The sequence below is a fragment of the Alligator mississippiensis genome, chromosome 16 (assembly GCF_030867095.1).
Source record: "Alligator mississippiensis isolate rAllMis1 chromosome 16, rAllMis1, whole genome shotgun sequence".
NCBI lineage: Eukaryota > Metazoa > Chordata > Crocodylia > Alligatoridae > Alligator > Alligator mississippiensis.
The window spans coordinates 18,818,711-18,835,462 of NC_081839.1; the positions used below are offsets into that span (position 1 = coordinate 18,818,711).

The window sequence follows — 16,752 nt, forward strand, 5'->3', positions numbered from 1 at the left end:
TAGTGAACCATTTTTACATTTGAAAGAGGACATTTAGCACCAGATAGCACCTCCTCAGGCCCCAGAGCTGTGTCTCTTCCCAGACACCGAGGGGTCTTCTCCCTTCCCCTCTCTCCCACCCAGAGACGGGCATTTCCGCTCCTCCACAAAAAAAGGTTTTATTGCACCTGAGTAAGAACTGCGCACACACAAGTGTTTAAAAAACTTCCCTTTTTGGAAGAAACTCTGGCTTGATGGAGAAAGGACGCTATGTACCTGCAATCCCTAAGAAAAGACAGTGATCCCTGGGTCGGTCAAGGGTCCCCCATGGAAATTGTACCAAGCCTGGATTGCTGGGGGATGCTGGGAACTGTAGTCCTGTCACATAGGGGAGGACTTTTCTTTGCCCATTCTGTTGCCCCTCAATGCCAAGCCACAGATCCCCGGCCCTGCTGCTACCCCTCACTCCTAACACACAGCCTTTAGCTCCCCCACCCCTGCCAGATGGGGGCTCCATCTCATGCAGGTGGTGGCATGTGTCTGGCCCCAGCCCAGGCTGGAGGGAAGAGGAGAAGAGGTTTGTGCAACTCCCCTGGCCTGGGATGGGGCTGCCAGATCTCACCAATTCAAATTGCCATCTGATGGACAAAAGGGGTGAAATACAAAAAAAAAAAAAAAAAAAAAAAAAAAAAAAGCCACAACTCCATCTGGTGGACAAAGGGCTCATTACATGTCTATGTATTTACATGACACAAAGCCATGGATTTCAGTGAGGTAAGCAAACTCGATGCAAAATAAAACACATATGAGCAGTGTTAATTTAACGTGCTGAAAAGACTTTTAGAGCAGCAGGAAATCCCAATCGTGCAAACCCAAACACAGTTACATCAGCGTAAATGGGAAATCTCGTGTCTACAAATACCCCAGGACACTAATGCCACTGGAAAAGAATTACACAACCTGGGACAGGGCTGCCTTTGAAGAATGTCACCATCACCTCTAGGGGGCATGTTTCCTTTTGGAAGTCCTCATAGAGATGGAGACTGAGATGGAGGTATAGTGGTGTTTCATTTTAATCATGGAAAAAATGTGGATTTTGGGTTACTTTTTTAAAATTAAAAAATAGGGGACTTTTTTTTAATCAGAGAAAACCAGGATCCCTGGTCATAAGAACATAGGGCATTTTTACACATGCTCTGGGCGTGGGGGAGAGGGTGCTTTAATTAGAATGGCTCCAAGAGCTACTCTAATTAAAGCACCACTGCATCTTGTTAATCAGTGTCCCCACACTTCAAAATGATGGTGGGGGAGCTTTAACTAAAGATTATTGAATGAGCTTTAGTCAAAGCACCCCGACCACCATTTTGAAGAATGGAGACACTGGTACGCAAGACACAGAAGCTGGCTGGAAAGTGCTAATGAGCATGTTCCAGCAGACTTGAGTCTGCTCCAACACATTGTAATTACAGCTCACCAGAGCAGCCTCCCAGCACATCTATAGGCACCCCTAGACTCTAGCCCATCTACATTTCTAAGTGGTACATGAGCCAAAACCAGCCTCCCACCATGAAAATGTGACAAACTATAGTTTCTACCCTCATGCCCACTCAGACCTCCCACCCATATCTTCAGTTCCAGCAATCATGGACTTGGTCACCTATATCTAGTTCAGGGAGAACTAAAGAAGAATCTAAGAAGCAGACTGACTGGGGCTGCCAATTCATCCCTGGGGACCAGTCTGACTTTTGGCATACAATCTGTGATCAGCAGGGCAGCTACCAAGCTGAACCAGCAGTTGCTTGGACCATTCCAGATTATCAAATATTCAAATCTGGTGGGCTTTAAACTCAGATTTCCAGATACCATGATGATCCACCCCATATTTCTGATATTCCTGGTAAAACTTTAGGTAGAAAATCCTTTCCAAGGGAGAAAAAAACAGTGCTGCTACCATTCATCACAGTCCAGAAGCACAAGGACTAATCTGGTTTGGCAAGGGCTGAAGTCTAGCCAGAGGGGGAAACTATTTTATTTGATAGACTGGGAGGGATATAGCTCAGTGGATATGTCTTGGAAACCTGGGGAAATTGTTGATGTCCTTATTTAATCTGAGACTTCCATCTGGCACATCCAGAAATGCTGTAGAGCCAGCTGGGCTGAATATACAAGCCCAGGTCCTTCATTTGGGCTATGGCTGCTCAATGCCTCACACCCTACAGCAGCCCCTAGCTTGCTCCCTTCCCTTGACTCTTATGCCTTGTTCCTACTTCACCCCTGTCTTGGACCCCACAACCTTTCTTCTGCTTCTCTACTGTGTATTTTGGATACCCTGGCTCCTGACCTCTGGCCTGGTCTCAACTACAAACTTAGATATTCCTACAGACTGCCTGTTAAAACATGGACTATTGCTGGAGACAGTTAAAAGGCTACAGTGGAATTTCTCTTCCTGCCACACAATGCATTTGTGTCGTGTGTGCACAAGTCAATACAGCTTGTTGCCTTTAAACTATTTCTAAATTTTAGACAGTTTTATAACTATGTCTTCTGGAAAGAAGAACTGCTAAAGATTGTTTAGCTCTCAGTTTCCTAATGCAACTGGGATATATGCTTCCTTAAAATCATCCACTATGAGACTTCTCCGTCTTGATACTCTTGGTTTGCTTTAGATTCAAATACTGGTCACCTAAAATCAAAGCACTTCAATGTACCTATTGTCTGAAATGATTAAAAAAATAAAGTAGCTCTGATTTGTCTGAACAGCAGCTTTACCAGATTGTCCAGTTCAGGGTCATCGCTGAAGAATGGTTTGTGTTCCTGTTCCTGCTGGTGTACAAAATTCTCAATGTCCACATCAAAGCTGGCTGAAGTGATGCATTCGGAGCCCTGTGTTGCCTGTTCACACTTTTCAAACAGCAGCGTCAGAAGTGGGAAGAGAGGGTGTCTAGAGATAAAAAATATTTATATATATATATATATTGTTTCTTCCTGTAAAACCATTTTACCACATATTCCACTATTTTCAGCTTCATGGGCCATGGCCCAGGCCACAATTACAGTCATTCACTAGCTAAACAAAGGCATTGGTATTTCGCTTCTCAACCTCCTCTTATTTCTTGACCTTTAATTTACCTTCCGACTCAGGAAGGCAGGGGCATCTTTATACACTTAAAATGTCAACATGTCAGCCAGTGAAGCAGCCACATCCTTAAAAGATTGTTACATTTGTTTTATTCTGACCAGTTCTAGTAGACAAATTTTGCTTGTTGTGATGTCACAAAATCAGAGTAGGATTGAAATTGTCACTATACAAATCTAACTTTAGATGCTGCCCCACCTCACCCTATGTGTTCATGTCTACATGTGGAATTAATGCTATTGGGATTTACTGCAGAGTAATCTGATGTGCAGTAAATCAGCCCTGGGAAAGTGTCTACATGCACACCCTGTTGGAGGCAGATTTAATCTTTATAGGATTAAATTGCTTCAGAGCTGCCTGCTCCTGCCCTGCTCTGACCTGCAGCAGCCACAGGGAGCTTCAGCGCCTTTCCACACCTGGTCTGGTACCAGGGAGCTCCAAGGGGGAATAGGCTCATCTGGGCAGGGGTCCCCATGGAGTGGGATGGGCAGTCACAGCCGGGTAGGGATCTTCAAGCCGGGGCATGGGCAGACACAGCTGGACAGGGGTCTCCAGGGGTGGGCAGGAAGGCACAACTGGGAAGGGGTCTCCAAGTGGGGGGATGAACAGGCACAGACAGGCAGGGGATGCAGTTCTGGGAATCTCTGGCAAGTGCAACATGGATGCCCCTCCTCCCCCAGCAGTGGCAGACAAGGCACCATGTATGCAACACACCCATGGGTCACCTCCTCCCCCACCCCCTGCAGTTGGGCCCCTAGGCTGCTGCCTGCAGACCCCAGGCCCACAGCTCTCTGCCAAAACTACATGCATTCTGGACAGCTTCCATTAAAGAAGCTTTATTTCCTTCAAACACAGCACATTGCCTCCTGCCCACCTCCCCAACAACACCCACCCATGAACCCCAATGCCCACCACCAATACAACACCCTCTTCCCTGACAATGCATATGAAGTATGGGAGGGGGGGGATCAATGGCCTGGTGGTGCCCTTGGGGTGGAGCCTGGGGACTACCGCCCAGCACTCCAGCCTCTGGTGGTGCCACTGTGGGTGCAGAGACTGCGGCAACATTAGTGTCCAGGGACCTTGGCCAGGGGCTAGGGTGGGTGCAGGATAGCCTGCTCCCCCTTCTCCTCCATGGAGTGCACCTTGGCAGGGGCCATCTCCCTCTCAGGGGCTATATGGCAGGCAGGGGAATGGGGGGTATCAGCCCAGGTGGGCAGCCTGGATGACAGGGGAACCCACTTAGGATTAGGGGGAGGCTCCCTGGCCACTGCACCTGGTGCAGGGCCTCCTCCCAGGCCTGCTGCCTCGGGCCTGGGGCCAGGACTGGTGGCTGGCTGGCAGGCAACTGTGAGGCAGTAAGTGGGGCTAGGGCTGGTGTCTGGGCAGCGGGTGGCTGCCAAGTGGCAGGCAGGACCAGGGCCAGGTGGTGGGTGGCAGGATGAAGGCTGCCAGAGTCAGGATACTGTCCAGAACCCAGCAGTCCTCCTCCATAGCCACCACTGCGTGAGCCCTCAGCTACCACCATGGTTTGCCACTTGAGCAGCCAGCATCTGCTCGAGGGGGGCAACATGCCTTTCCTTGAACTCCAGGAGCTGGGCACAGTACACCCATTTTTCCTGGTCCCTTTCCTGCTCATGGACCTCTCTCCACTGTTTCTGTATTTCAGATGCCTCCTGCTAGACCTGGGAGTCAGACATCCACTCCTCCACAACATAGAGCCACCAGGCTGGGGGACAGTTCAGTTTTACATGTGCCACTGCCAGAGGTGGCACATGCAGAGAGAGGTCACAGCACTTCAGGGCCACTGTCCTTGATCCTACATCCCTGGCAGTGGCTGGTGCCTCGCCTCGCCTCTCCTCTCCTCTCCCCCCCCCCCCCCCCCCCCCCCAAGCAGGTGCTGGACTTACAGAGTAAGAACAGAAAGGCTCTTTGTAAGAGTTTACAATATTTCAGAGATAACATGCACTTTACCAAAGGATGTGCACTACCTGGCCTCAGATGAGGGATCATGTGCTTACAGGTGCCCAGGGATCATGGTAAGTTGGCCAGCCAGCCCCTGCCACAGGCAGTCACCAGCCAAGCCCTCTGTCCCCTCTCCTTCTACGGAGTCAGGCAGCCTGCTTGGTGATTGCTGCAGGCAGTCTGCTCTCCCCATTCCCTCCCCTGGTTGGGTTGTGGCTGGCTTGTTAGCAGCTGCCAGGGCTGCTCCAGGCCAACTCCTCTGCCCCCTCCTCCTCCTGCAGACCAGGCAGCTTTTTTCCCATAGGGCCAGGACCACGTGGCTCAGGTTGCATGGGGTAAGGGGCTCCCACCCTCCTGGGATGTGGAGCTGCTGATGTTCCCACCCTCCCCCTGATAGCAGTAGTAGCCTTAGGGGAGGGCAAACCAGGCAGCTGCCTGGGGCTCCACACATTAGAGGGCCCAACATTTTTGGGGGGTGAAGTTTTTGCAAGGAAGTGGCTCTATTTGCATTTTAACACTCAACTATTTATCTAATTCCCCCTAAAGAATATTAAAAAGATCCACAGTAAAACTGCGGTGGGTTAATATTTACCAGAGTACATACGTCTAAGGGGCGGTAATTGACTCTCTTGCCCAGGGCCCCAACAACCCTAAGGCCACCACTGCTGGTAGGCATCTCCTTAGAGGCACCACAGGGATGTCCCCTCCCCCCCCAATGCCTGCATATGGCCTGTAACCCAAGCATGCCCCTGCAGAGAGTCCCCTGGATGCACTGCAATGTACAGTTTGAATGCACTGAGGGGTGGCCGACCAATGACACCCTGCTGCTGCTGATTGCCATGGTGCCCTGGGCACAGCTGAGAACCTGGCACAGTCCCCTGAGCTTCAGTGGTGCCCAAGGCAAGCCCATTCTGCCCCGCAATGTGCACCACTGCCTGGAGGGGTACCTCTGCCTACATTATGAGTCCCTGACACCCACAGCTTAGAAGGAGATTGCTGCTGCCATTGACATGTTTTTTCGGCATGTGACATGCCCCTGGCTGCCTAGCTGGGGAATACTGACTGCTCAGTAAAGCTCTTTGCTGCCTGCTGCCTCCCTGCATGATGTGGGGGGAGGACCCCAAGGGGCAGGGCAGAGCACAGCAAGGCTGGGTGGAGAGAAGCAGGAAGGGAATAGGGGGAGGAGGGCACCCACAGTGCAGAGCCCCTAGCTCTAGATGTGCAGGCTGGGGGTGGGCAGCTGAAGTCATGTGGACATGGGTGGTTGCAGTGTTCCCACTCCCCAAACCCTCTTCCCTGTGTGAGGCTTACCAGCTGGCCGTGGCAGGTGGCCCCAACAGACAATCTTGGACCACTGGTGCAGGGAAGTGGTCAAGCTGCCAGGACAGTGCCGGAGTGGAGGCCCAGTGCTTGGCCACACACACAGTGACCCCTCTGAGAAGCAGCTGGAGCTGACCATGGGTGAGGCCCTCCATGGCTTGTCCTCCCCACTCATGCTCTATGGGTACAATTCCCAGAACAGGTACCAGCCTGGACTGCCAATGGTGGATGAGGAGGCCATGGGTAGGGAACATACTGGCCACTGATGCTGTTGGACTGAGCAGCCCTCTTCCAGGAACTCCTCCTCAACACTGAGCCACTGTAGGGGCTCCAGTAGGCCCCCAGTACTGGAGAAGGTATGCTGCCCATGGCCTGGGTCCTGGGGACCCAGGATCTGGGATAGTCCCACATGTAGGGCCTGCTCCTGCAGGCTACCCCAGACCTGCAGCTATGGTCAGTTACCATGATGCAATTAGCCTGCAGGGCCTTCACTTTAACTTGGCACTGGCAGCCTGAGTGATCATGCCCATGCTTTCTCATTTGGCCTACCACCTCATTGTAAATACAGGCATTGGCCCACAAGCCCCTGGCAAACTGGCACTGCACCATTTTACCACTAAGTCAGATATCTCATCTGCCTCCCAGTTGGAGCCATGGGCTGAGGACCCTGGGATTGGGGAGGCTTCCATTCCAAGAAAGGCATCCTCAGGAGGGCTACAGGAGGACCCAGGAGCAAAGGTACAAGCTGTGGTCACTTCTGAAGGCAGTATGTGCCCATGCTGCAGTTGCATGATGCCCAAGGGTCAGGCAGCAGTGCAGCAGAACCCTCTGCCTCTAGCTAGGGCTGATCAAGATTGCTGCTGACCAGGCTGGGATAACAGAGATAGCCCCAGTGACTAGGAGGTGACAACAGCTAGTTCTAGGGCCCAGAAGGCAGGCCAGAGGGCTTAGGGCCACTCAGGGGATGCAGAGGAACTGCCCCTGCCCCATGGATGGAGAGGCTGTCAGCCACAGTGCTCTCACCATGGCTGAAGGCTGGCCCCTTAGTGGTCTGGCTGACTGGAAGGAAATTTCCCCCCAGTCAACACCTACACATGCGCTAGCGCATATTACCTAATTCACATTAAATATAGTACCTGTGGGTGCCTGTACATGAGCGCAGAGGCTGCTCCAATGCATAGTAATTACAGTGCATCAGAGCAGACTCAATTAATCAAGTCTAATGGAACATAGAAATTACTGTGCTCCAGCAACCCCCCACATCTTGTGCATCAGCATCCCCACACTTCAAAATGGTAGCAAGCCACTTTATCTAAAGCTCATCAAATGAGCTTTAGTTTGGGCACTTCATTTAAAGCTCAATGAACAAACTTTATTTCAAGCACCCCTGCTGCCATTTTGAAGCACAGGGATGCTGATACATGAGACTCTGGCTAGGGACAGACAATACACGTAAACCAGTTTAAGTGATCAGAAACTGATTTAAACCTGTAACAGAACAGATGATCAGTGCACATAAAGCAGTTTGAAAATGGCTGAAACTGGTTTGAAATAAACTTGGTTGAATGTAGTATCAGACTTAACTGATTTGGCTTAAATCAGCTTATGCAATGTCTGTCCCAGACCCTTTGCTGGTTTAAGCTAAACCAGACACCCTCAGCATCCCGGCATGTACTCTGGACTGGGCAAGGCTCTCTGTTCCACAGCAGATCTGGCCCCTCCCCTCTTCTCTTCCCTGTGCCCCCCCTTCCTGCCCCCTCCCCACTTGCTACTTAAGTAGAGATCCCCTCCTCATCTCTCCCACATCACAGACTGTAGACAGCATGTGGTATGCTAGCTAATGCTGTGTAAGGCAGATAGGGCAGTGTCTGCTTAGGGCTTTTTGGAGGTAATTAACAATTCAAATGGTAATGTCCCTGCGTTCCCTCCTTTGCAAAAAGCTGTAGTAATGAGCAAGGAAATATCCATACCACAGAGCTACAGATACAGATTTCCTCTTGTTTGCTCATGTAGCTCCATCTAGCTCTAGTCTTCTAGGTGCTATATTCCCCTGGGAAGTGAAAGGTTTAAAGGTGTAAATCCTTTCAGGGTTATGGGTATCTGGAATCCAGGTTTCCTGCAGATATGTGAATTCGCTACCATCAGGCTCTTAGGCAAGAAGTAGGAATCATTGTCAGGACTTACTTTGAACTTATTCCAGTGCTATTGATATGAGTTAGTTGTGCTTTTTGTCTGCCAAAAATCTAGGACCTCTAGCTGTGAAGGCTGCTTAGCATGGATACAGGCAGCTGGGTTTAGGAGCACTGTCACCTCACCTTGTGAGGTGTGCTCAATGTTGGAGGCCATGGAGTACCAGTTTAGGGAGCTCCAGGCAGCAGTGCAGAGGTTGTACACCATCAGGGGGGCAGAAGAGGAACTGGACACCTACTACCAGGCTCTCCACCAGGAGAGCAAAATGAAGAGCCACCATGAAGTTCAGCCAGGGATTGCCTGGACAAAGGTAGTCTCTGGCCCAAAGAGGCTCTTTACCAGGGTGACCACTCCCAAGGACCTGAACAACCATTTTGAACCCCTCACATCAGCAGAGCCAGCAGGTGAGGATGGAGGGCCACCAGCAACTGTACCCCAAAGAAGACAGGGCAGGAAAATTCCTCAGTAAATCAGAAATCCTCAACTTTGGGAAGGGTGACTTTCACGAACTCAGGAGACTGGTCAGTCCGGCATTAAGAGACCATGGCCCCTTGGAAAGGGGAGTCCTTGAGGAATGGTTATTGCTTAAGAATGCAATCCTCGAAGCACAAGAGAAGTCCATCCCATTTTGCAGGAATTTCAGTCAGCAGGCAGGGAAGCCTCCTTGGCTAAGCAGGGAATTTTTGAACCTCCTGAAACTTAAAAGAGAAGCCTAAACCAGATGGAAAGCAGGAATCATCACCAAGGAGGACTACTCAGCACTAGCCAGCACCTGTAGAGAGTGGTCCAGAAAAGTCAAGGCAGAAACTGAACTTAGACTAGCCACTGGAATCAAGGATAACAAAAAATCCTTCTTCAGATATGTGGGAAGCCACAGAAAGATCAAAGGCAACACCGGACCCCTGCAAGATCAAATGGGGCAGCCGACTTCTGACGCCCAAGGAAAAGCCAATTCCCTAAATAATTATTTTGCATCAGTTTGCCACCCATCAAGGGGGTTACACTATCAGACAGGATGCAAAACATCCAGGGAGTGGGAGATGGGTTTACGATTGACACAGATCAAGTGAGGGAACACCTCAAGAAAGCTAGACATCCATAAGTCTACAGGCCTAGACAGAATGCATCCGAGAGTCTTGATGCAGCTGGCAGACATCATATCTTCACCCTATGGTGAAGATATTTGAGAATTTGTGGCACTCAGATGAGGTACTGGAAGACTGGAAAAGAGCCAACACAGTCCCAATCTTCAAGAAGGGAAGGAAGGGAGATCCAGGGAATTATAGGCCAATCAGTCTGACATTCATCCCTGGAAAGATAATGGAGAAAATCCTCAAGGGATCCATCAGCAACACACTAAAGGAAGGTAAACTTCTGAACACCAGTCAACACAGCTTTGTTGCTGGAAGGTTTTGCCTGACCAACCTCGTCTCCTTCTATGACCAGGTGATGCACCGCTTGGACAAGGGAGACAAGGTTGATGTTATATATCTGGATTTCAAGAAAGCCTTTGATTTGGTCTCCCATGATGTCCTCATGGCTAAGCTGGGGAACTGCAGCCTCGACCATCTCACAGTCCGATGGCTGGGGAACTGGCTCCAGGGTCAGACCTAAAGAGTACTAGTTGATGGGAGCAAATCAATGTGGCGCGAGGTGACCAGTAGAGTCCCTCAGGCCCGTACTCTTCAACATCTTCATTAATGTTCTGGATTTGGGTGTCAGATGCAGACTAGGAAAGTTCGCAGACAACACTAAACTATGGGGGAAGGCGGTCAGACTGGAACACAGGCTGGGGATACAGGCTGACCTGGATACGCTCACAAGGTGGATGGACCAAAACCTGATGGCATTCAACATAGAGAAGTGCAGGGTGCTCTACCTTGGGAGGTACTTGATTTCAGTCAATTAAATTTCTAGTTAGGTTTCTGGTAAGTTTCTCACTTCCAGATCCTGAGTATGAGAGAGGGCTTCTGAAGTCCATGCTGCTCAGTGTGTCTATAAAATTCCACCATTCTTCCTGTAGATGACCCTCTTAAATGGCCCTTCTGACCTCACACGCTAGCTCCAATCAAGGCCAGGTTTTGTTCTATGCTGCCCAACCAATTCAAAAAGCATCACACCTTAACCTGCTTCTAATCATAGTTAGATAGTGAGCAGTGATCAGCTTGCAAATAATTTTCAGGTTGGAGAGTGATCAAATATAGGACTGAGGAAAAGGAAAAGTAATGTAATTTTAAAGGACGAGACCATTGTGCTCAATTATTTCACTTTCTGCACAGCCTTACCTATTGATTCCTAAAGTATGCCCAGTGATTTCTGGGTGTGCTAAAGAATAGTTTTAGACCGTATTAATTTAAGGACATGACAGGATAGGGAATCTTCCAATACCTTTGCCAATCTACTCCCAGGATTGATTATCCTCACTGACACAATTCTGAATTTTTATTTCCAGTTTAAATTTAAATAGTCTGAGCCAATAGATCTTGTTCTTCCATTATCTTTTCCTGTTCTATCAGAATTAAAGGGCACCTATACATGTGCAGGGAGGCTGCTACAATGCACTGTAATTACGGCACATCGGAGCAGACTTGATTCATCGAGTCTGCTGGAGTGTGGTAATTACTATGCTCCAGCAGACTCCAGTGTCACAGGTATCAGTGCCCTCTCACTGAAAAATGGTGGCAGGGGTGCTTTATCTAAAGCTCATTCAATGAGCTTTAATTAAAGCGCCCTTGCCACCTTTTTCAGCATAGGGATAATGATACATGTGATGCTATGAGCATTTTAACCTGAGCATGTGTATAAACACCCACAGTATTTACTTGCATACCACACATACCTTTGTCTGAAAAATCAGCCCTCCAAAATTGGGTTGCATGTCTTAAGTGAGGACACTGATTTCTGTGTTGGAATTGAAGATGAAAACACTGCTATAGCTGTACAGGGACACTAATGTCTACCACGGCGGTCCTTCTTTCCCCAACAGAGGAAAGGATAGACTGCAAGCATGGTTTGTTTTGACCTTTTCACAACTCCTTATGATCTGTCAGTAGCTTCTGACTGAACAGCCAAAAGCTGCTGCCAATTTGGCAGTGATTGTGAGAGGATGAAAACTATAGCTTTTGCCTGAGGATGCCTGAGTCATGTGGTTAGGATTCAGCCATGACTCTGGAAAAATCTTTTTTTCTTCAGTCTGCCCTTTCAAAACAAGATTTTTTTTGGGGGGGGGGGGGGGGGGCAGAAGGGGATGTGAAAAAATATGACATTCTCCATGTGTAAATGCTTAAATATGTAGACAATGCTAACTCTGAGATTTCTCTTGGAAAACTTAAATAGAGTAACTTCTTTAGTCTCCAGCTGCAGGTTTTTGAGGCATCAGAACATTCTTGCATCAAATGTTTGCTGAATGACTAATATTTTTTTAGTTCCTACAAAAAGGAGAAACTTTGGGCTCACCTCACAAGAGCAGATACATACTGAAGAAAGAGGTAACAGAACCAGCAGGAATGGTGCCCAGATTCTGGGCCTCTAGTCATTATGAGTATTTTACTTAAAATCATTTAGGTGGATACAGTTACTGATAGGTGGCTACTGGGAATTTCCAAAACACCTAAGTACCTATAAAAGTCCCACTTTACATCTATCTGTATTTTAGGCAGCTGAATACCTTTAAAAATATGACTCTATGTCTATACCTCTACTTTACATGCAACCTTCTTATTCATGGAACTAGTACTTTTCCTAGTCCTCCAGTATCTTAGAGGTGGACACCATCTCCAATGCCTGCTTCTCTTAGGATGGTTTCCATGGCCTAGAATTCTTACATGGGTTGGTTTTATCCATCCACAGGGGAATTCTTGGAAAAAAAGAAGTAAAAGGCAGGGAAGGAAGAGATACCTTTCCTATGTGGTAGGTATGTCTACATGAGATGCTTTACTGCACATTAGACTAATCTAATGTGCAGTAAAGTGTTACCATCTATACGTGTGGAGTAATTACTGCATAGCAGATTAGTCTAATGCACAATTTTCTAGTACCTGTAGATACAGGTATGAAAAATCGGTGCATCAAACTAATGTGCCAAATTACATGACTGGGAGCAAATTGCTCCCTGTCAGCCTAAGCACCCAGTGGCCACAGAGATCAGGCAGAGCTGTTCTGCCTCAGTGGAATAAATTTACTCCCCTCAGGTGTATGTTCAGATGTGTGCAGGAGTTCGTTTTAATGCTCTTGAATTTTCTGTGAAGAAAATTCAGGCACATTAACTGCATGTGTAGATAAACCAACTGTAAACTTTTAAACATTTCTGCAGAAAGATTTACTATAATACTGCCAATTGCTGGACTGTTCTATTCTGCTGACTTTTAAAATTTGACATTTTAAAAATTGACATTTTGCAAATAAAAATAGCCACCCCAAGGAGTAGTAGCAGTTAGCAAGATACACTAAAAACCTACCACATCCAGCATACTTCAGGACACCTTTATTGCTCTTTCTTTAGTGTACACTCATTTAAGGCAGCGGATGATCACCAACAACTGACTCACCCTCATGTCTTCATTTTCAGCCCAGTCCTTTCATTTAATTCCTTCACCATCTTGTCTCTAATTGCCTAGTAGTCTGTGTCCAAGTAAGATCCCTAATACCTTTGCATTTATTCTATTATCATTAGAACCAGGAGCAGTTAGGAGAATAAATTGACTGCTATAATATACTGCACTACTTGACCACTGTTATTTGACTCCTTCCTGAGAACGTTAGAAAAAAAATGGGGCAATATGTCATTGAGCTGAATGGGTCCACATCTAAAGCTTCCAGAATGGGCTGGCAGTGTATATTACCATCAGCAAACAGGAGAAAGGAAATAAAAAGACTATAAACATTAAACACAAGACAACAAACTCATTGGCAAGCTTGTGTCATTAGAAGAAAACAGCATAAAAAATAAATACCAAACACATTGTACAATGAGTCCTCCAAAAATCTTCATTAATACAAAACCATGAATCTCTTCTCTAAAACCCCTCCCCTTTGCTCTCATATTCCAGTTAACTCAATCATTTGCAGGACCACTATAGGTAGAACTCTTTCACAGCACTTAATACATATTTCAGCCACAAGTTTCAGACTTGAATGGTCTTCAGAATTGAATTGCTCTAAAAGCAATTCTTTTAAATCCATATTTCAGCATATAAATAAAGCTGCCTTGATTTACAGATGTAATGAGTTCTTAGAGCTCACTCTGAAATCAGTGGGATTTCTGGGTGCTCACCACCTGTGAAGCTTGGTCACTTTTATTCAGAAAACCCGTTCTGACAATTCTGGCCTAAATTCATATATTACATAGTTAATGTCAACAGAATAATTATTAGGGCCGTGTGAGGCTTTGGACCGTGCTTTCCAGATCAAAGCGCTGGCTTTGTTAGGCTTTCTGAAGCAGTTTGGAGCTTCTGAACCGCTTCGGAAAAGGTTCAGAGCTGCTTTGGAGATCCAGTCATAGGGTATAATGGGGAATCAATCAAATATCTATAACTTTGTTGTTTTTTGTCTGACTTGGATGAAACTTACAGGGCTGGTAGCCCCTGCTGAGAGCATGAAGTCTGCCAAGTTTAAAGAAGATTGGTGAAGGGGTTTTGGGGGAACTGCACCCCAAATTTCTGAAAGCAAACCTCATGTCACGCGTACGTGTTACACTACAGGGGGGGTCAAAACTGCAGGAATGTTAGTCCCTGCTGAGGCCACAAAGCCTGCCAAGTTTCAAGGTGATAGGTGCAGGGGTTTGGCGCGAACTGCACCTCAAGCTACTGACAGGCAAAACTCATGACATAGATGACCCTGTGTGTGTTAAGGCGCAGCGGGCTTAAAATTGCAGGGGTGGAGGCCCCTGATCAGGCCACAAAGCCTGCCAGCTGTCAAGGAGATAGGTGCAGGGGGAGTCTGGCTTCTGTGACCCTGCACCTCTGGCTGCTGACAGGCAAAATTCATGACATGGGTGACACTGTGAGTGTTAAGGTGCAGTGGGGTGAAAGCTGCAGGCCTGCTAGCCCCTGCTGAGGCCACAAAGCCTGCCAGCTGTTGAGGAGATAGGTGCAGGGCGGTTCTGGGGCCCTGCACCCCTAGCTGCTGACAGACAAAACTCATGACTTGCCTGCTTGTGCAACTAACTGTGTCTGTTTTGGGGCAGTTGATTGCATTGATTATTTCCTCTCCTTAGTCTGTGGTTTTGTAGGTGTTAATCGTTGATCGTTAACTCATTATGTAGTAGCTAGGTACTGTATTGAGCTGGGCCCTGATTGAATCATGATTAATTGGTAACCGGTAAACAGTAGCTTAGCAGCCAGGCCTGCAGTAGAGAGAGAGAGAGAGAGTGTGTGTGTGTGTTCCGTGCCCTGAGACAGACACAGTTGCACAAGCACCCATGACACGAGTTTTGCCTGTCAGCACCTAGAGGTGCAGGGCCCCAGAACCCATAAGCCCTGCACCTATCTCCTTGACAGCTGGCAGGCTTCATATCCACAGCAGGGGCTACCATCCCTGAAGCTTTCACCCTACTGCGCCTTAACACACACAGTGTCACCCATATCATGAGTTTTGCTTGTCCACAGCTTGAGGTGCAGTTCCCCCCAAACCCCTGCACCTATCACCTTGAAACTTGGCAGGCTTTGTGGCCTCACCATGGGTGATGATCCCTGCAGTTTTGACCCCACTGTGGCTTAACACATACACGTGACATGAGTTTTTCTTTCAAGAATTTGGGGTACAGTTTCCCCCAAACCTCTGCACCTATCACCTTGAGGCTTTGTGGCCTCAGCAGGGGCCACTACCCCTGCAGGTTCCAGCCCCCTGTGGTATAACACATAGACATGATATGAGTTTTGCTTTCAGGAATTTGGGGTGAAGTTCCCCCCAAATCCCTGTACTGATCTTCTTTAAACTTGGCAGGCTTCATGCTCTCAGCAGAGGCTACTGTCCCTTCAAGGTTCGCCCAAATCAGAGGCAGAACAAAGTTATAGATATTTCATTGATCCCCCATTATACCCTATGTCTGGATCTCTGAGGTGGCTCTGAAGCTTTGGAGCCGCTTTGGCTGCATCAAAGTGGAAACCCAGTCCGGAGCTCTGGATCGGATCCCTGGCATGAGAAGCAGCTGGATCCGAAGCTGGATCAAATAGCTACCTACTCGCAGAGACCTAATAACTGTATCTCAGCCAATTTTTTCTCATATTTTCTCATGTGCTATAGAACTAGGTCTCAAACATATGGTCCACAGGCCAGATCCAGCCTGTAAAGTCCTATGACCTGGCCTATGGATCTTGAATCAACCCCACACACTACATACGGTGCATGGAGCTGATCCCGCATGTGGGCTGGATCCAGTGCTGCAGGTGCTGCATATAGCACATAGGTTCAGTTTGGGCTGTGCACTGTATGTGGCATTTGTGCTGAACTGTTTCTGAGCACTGGCTTCAGGGCCAGTCCAGAGTGGACCATACTAGAGGTAGAATGTAGGGCCAGTCCAGCGGGGCACCACATGAAATATATACCCTATGGTAGGCCCCTGTGCCATGTACAGTGTCAATCCAACCCTGCACACCATGTGCAGTACATACTGGCTCCACTTGGAGCTCTCTCTGCACATGACATAGGGGGGCACCACAGGTCATATGCTGCATATGGTACCACACCGAACCAGCCCTGCATGCTGGCTTGGTGCACGATTGCAGACTAGCCTACTAATTCATCAGGGCTGCATGAGTTTGACACTCCTGCTCTAAGGTAAGAACCTGCTGGAAAATATGTTCTTCAGTGAATGCTACTAACATTGCGGATGAAGTCCTGGAACCACTGATCTTGTTTCTGTCTGAGACCAGTGTGCTTTGAGAAACCTATATACGCTGTATGCTTAAATGGCAGTTTTTTGGGCTATGTAAGTTGTGTTTTGGGCAATTAAAACAAGTTGCAATTCCATTAGCTCTGTGCTGTGGGCCTGTATATGTATACCTGTGTGTGCTGAACATTCATAGTAGGATACATGCCAGGATACCTAAGTTCAAGGCTTCCTTACTCAGATGGGTTTGAACCTTCATCTACCACTTTTCATCAATGTGCTATAACCATCAAGCATTCCCCACGGCACCCTTTATCTCTGCTTTTGAAATTAA

The 16,752-nt window shown here is 47.9% G+C and overlaps 1 protein-coding gene across 19 annotated transcripts in view; it reads right to left on the minus strand.

The window, feature by feature from the left end:
• The window catches only part of PKNOX2 (PBX/knotted 1 homeobox 2), a 922,547-nt gene that overhangs the window by 237,062 nt on the left and 668,733 nt on the right, over positions 1-16,752 (minus strand). For all 19 annotated transcript variants that reach the window (XM_019494062.2, XM_059719775.1, XM_059719782.1 and 16 more), the window contains one exon: positions 2,749-2,920. In XM_019494062.2, coding sequence (XP_019349607.1) covers positions 2,749-2,920 — 172 coding nt within the window. The remainder of the gene's footprint in view (positions 1-2,748; positions 2,921-16,752) is intronic.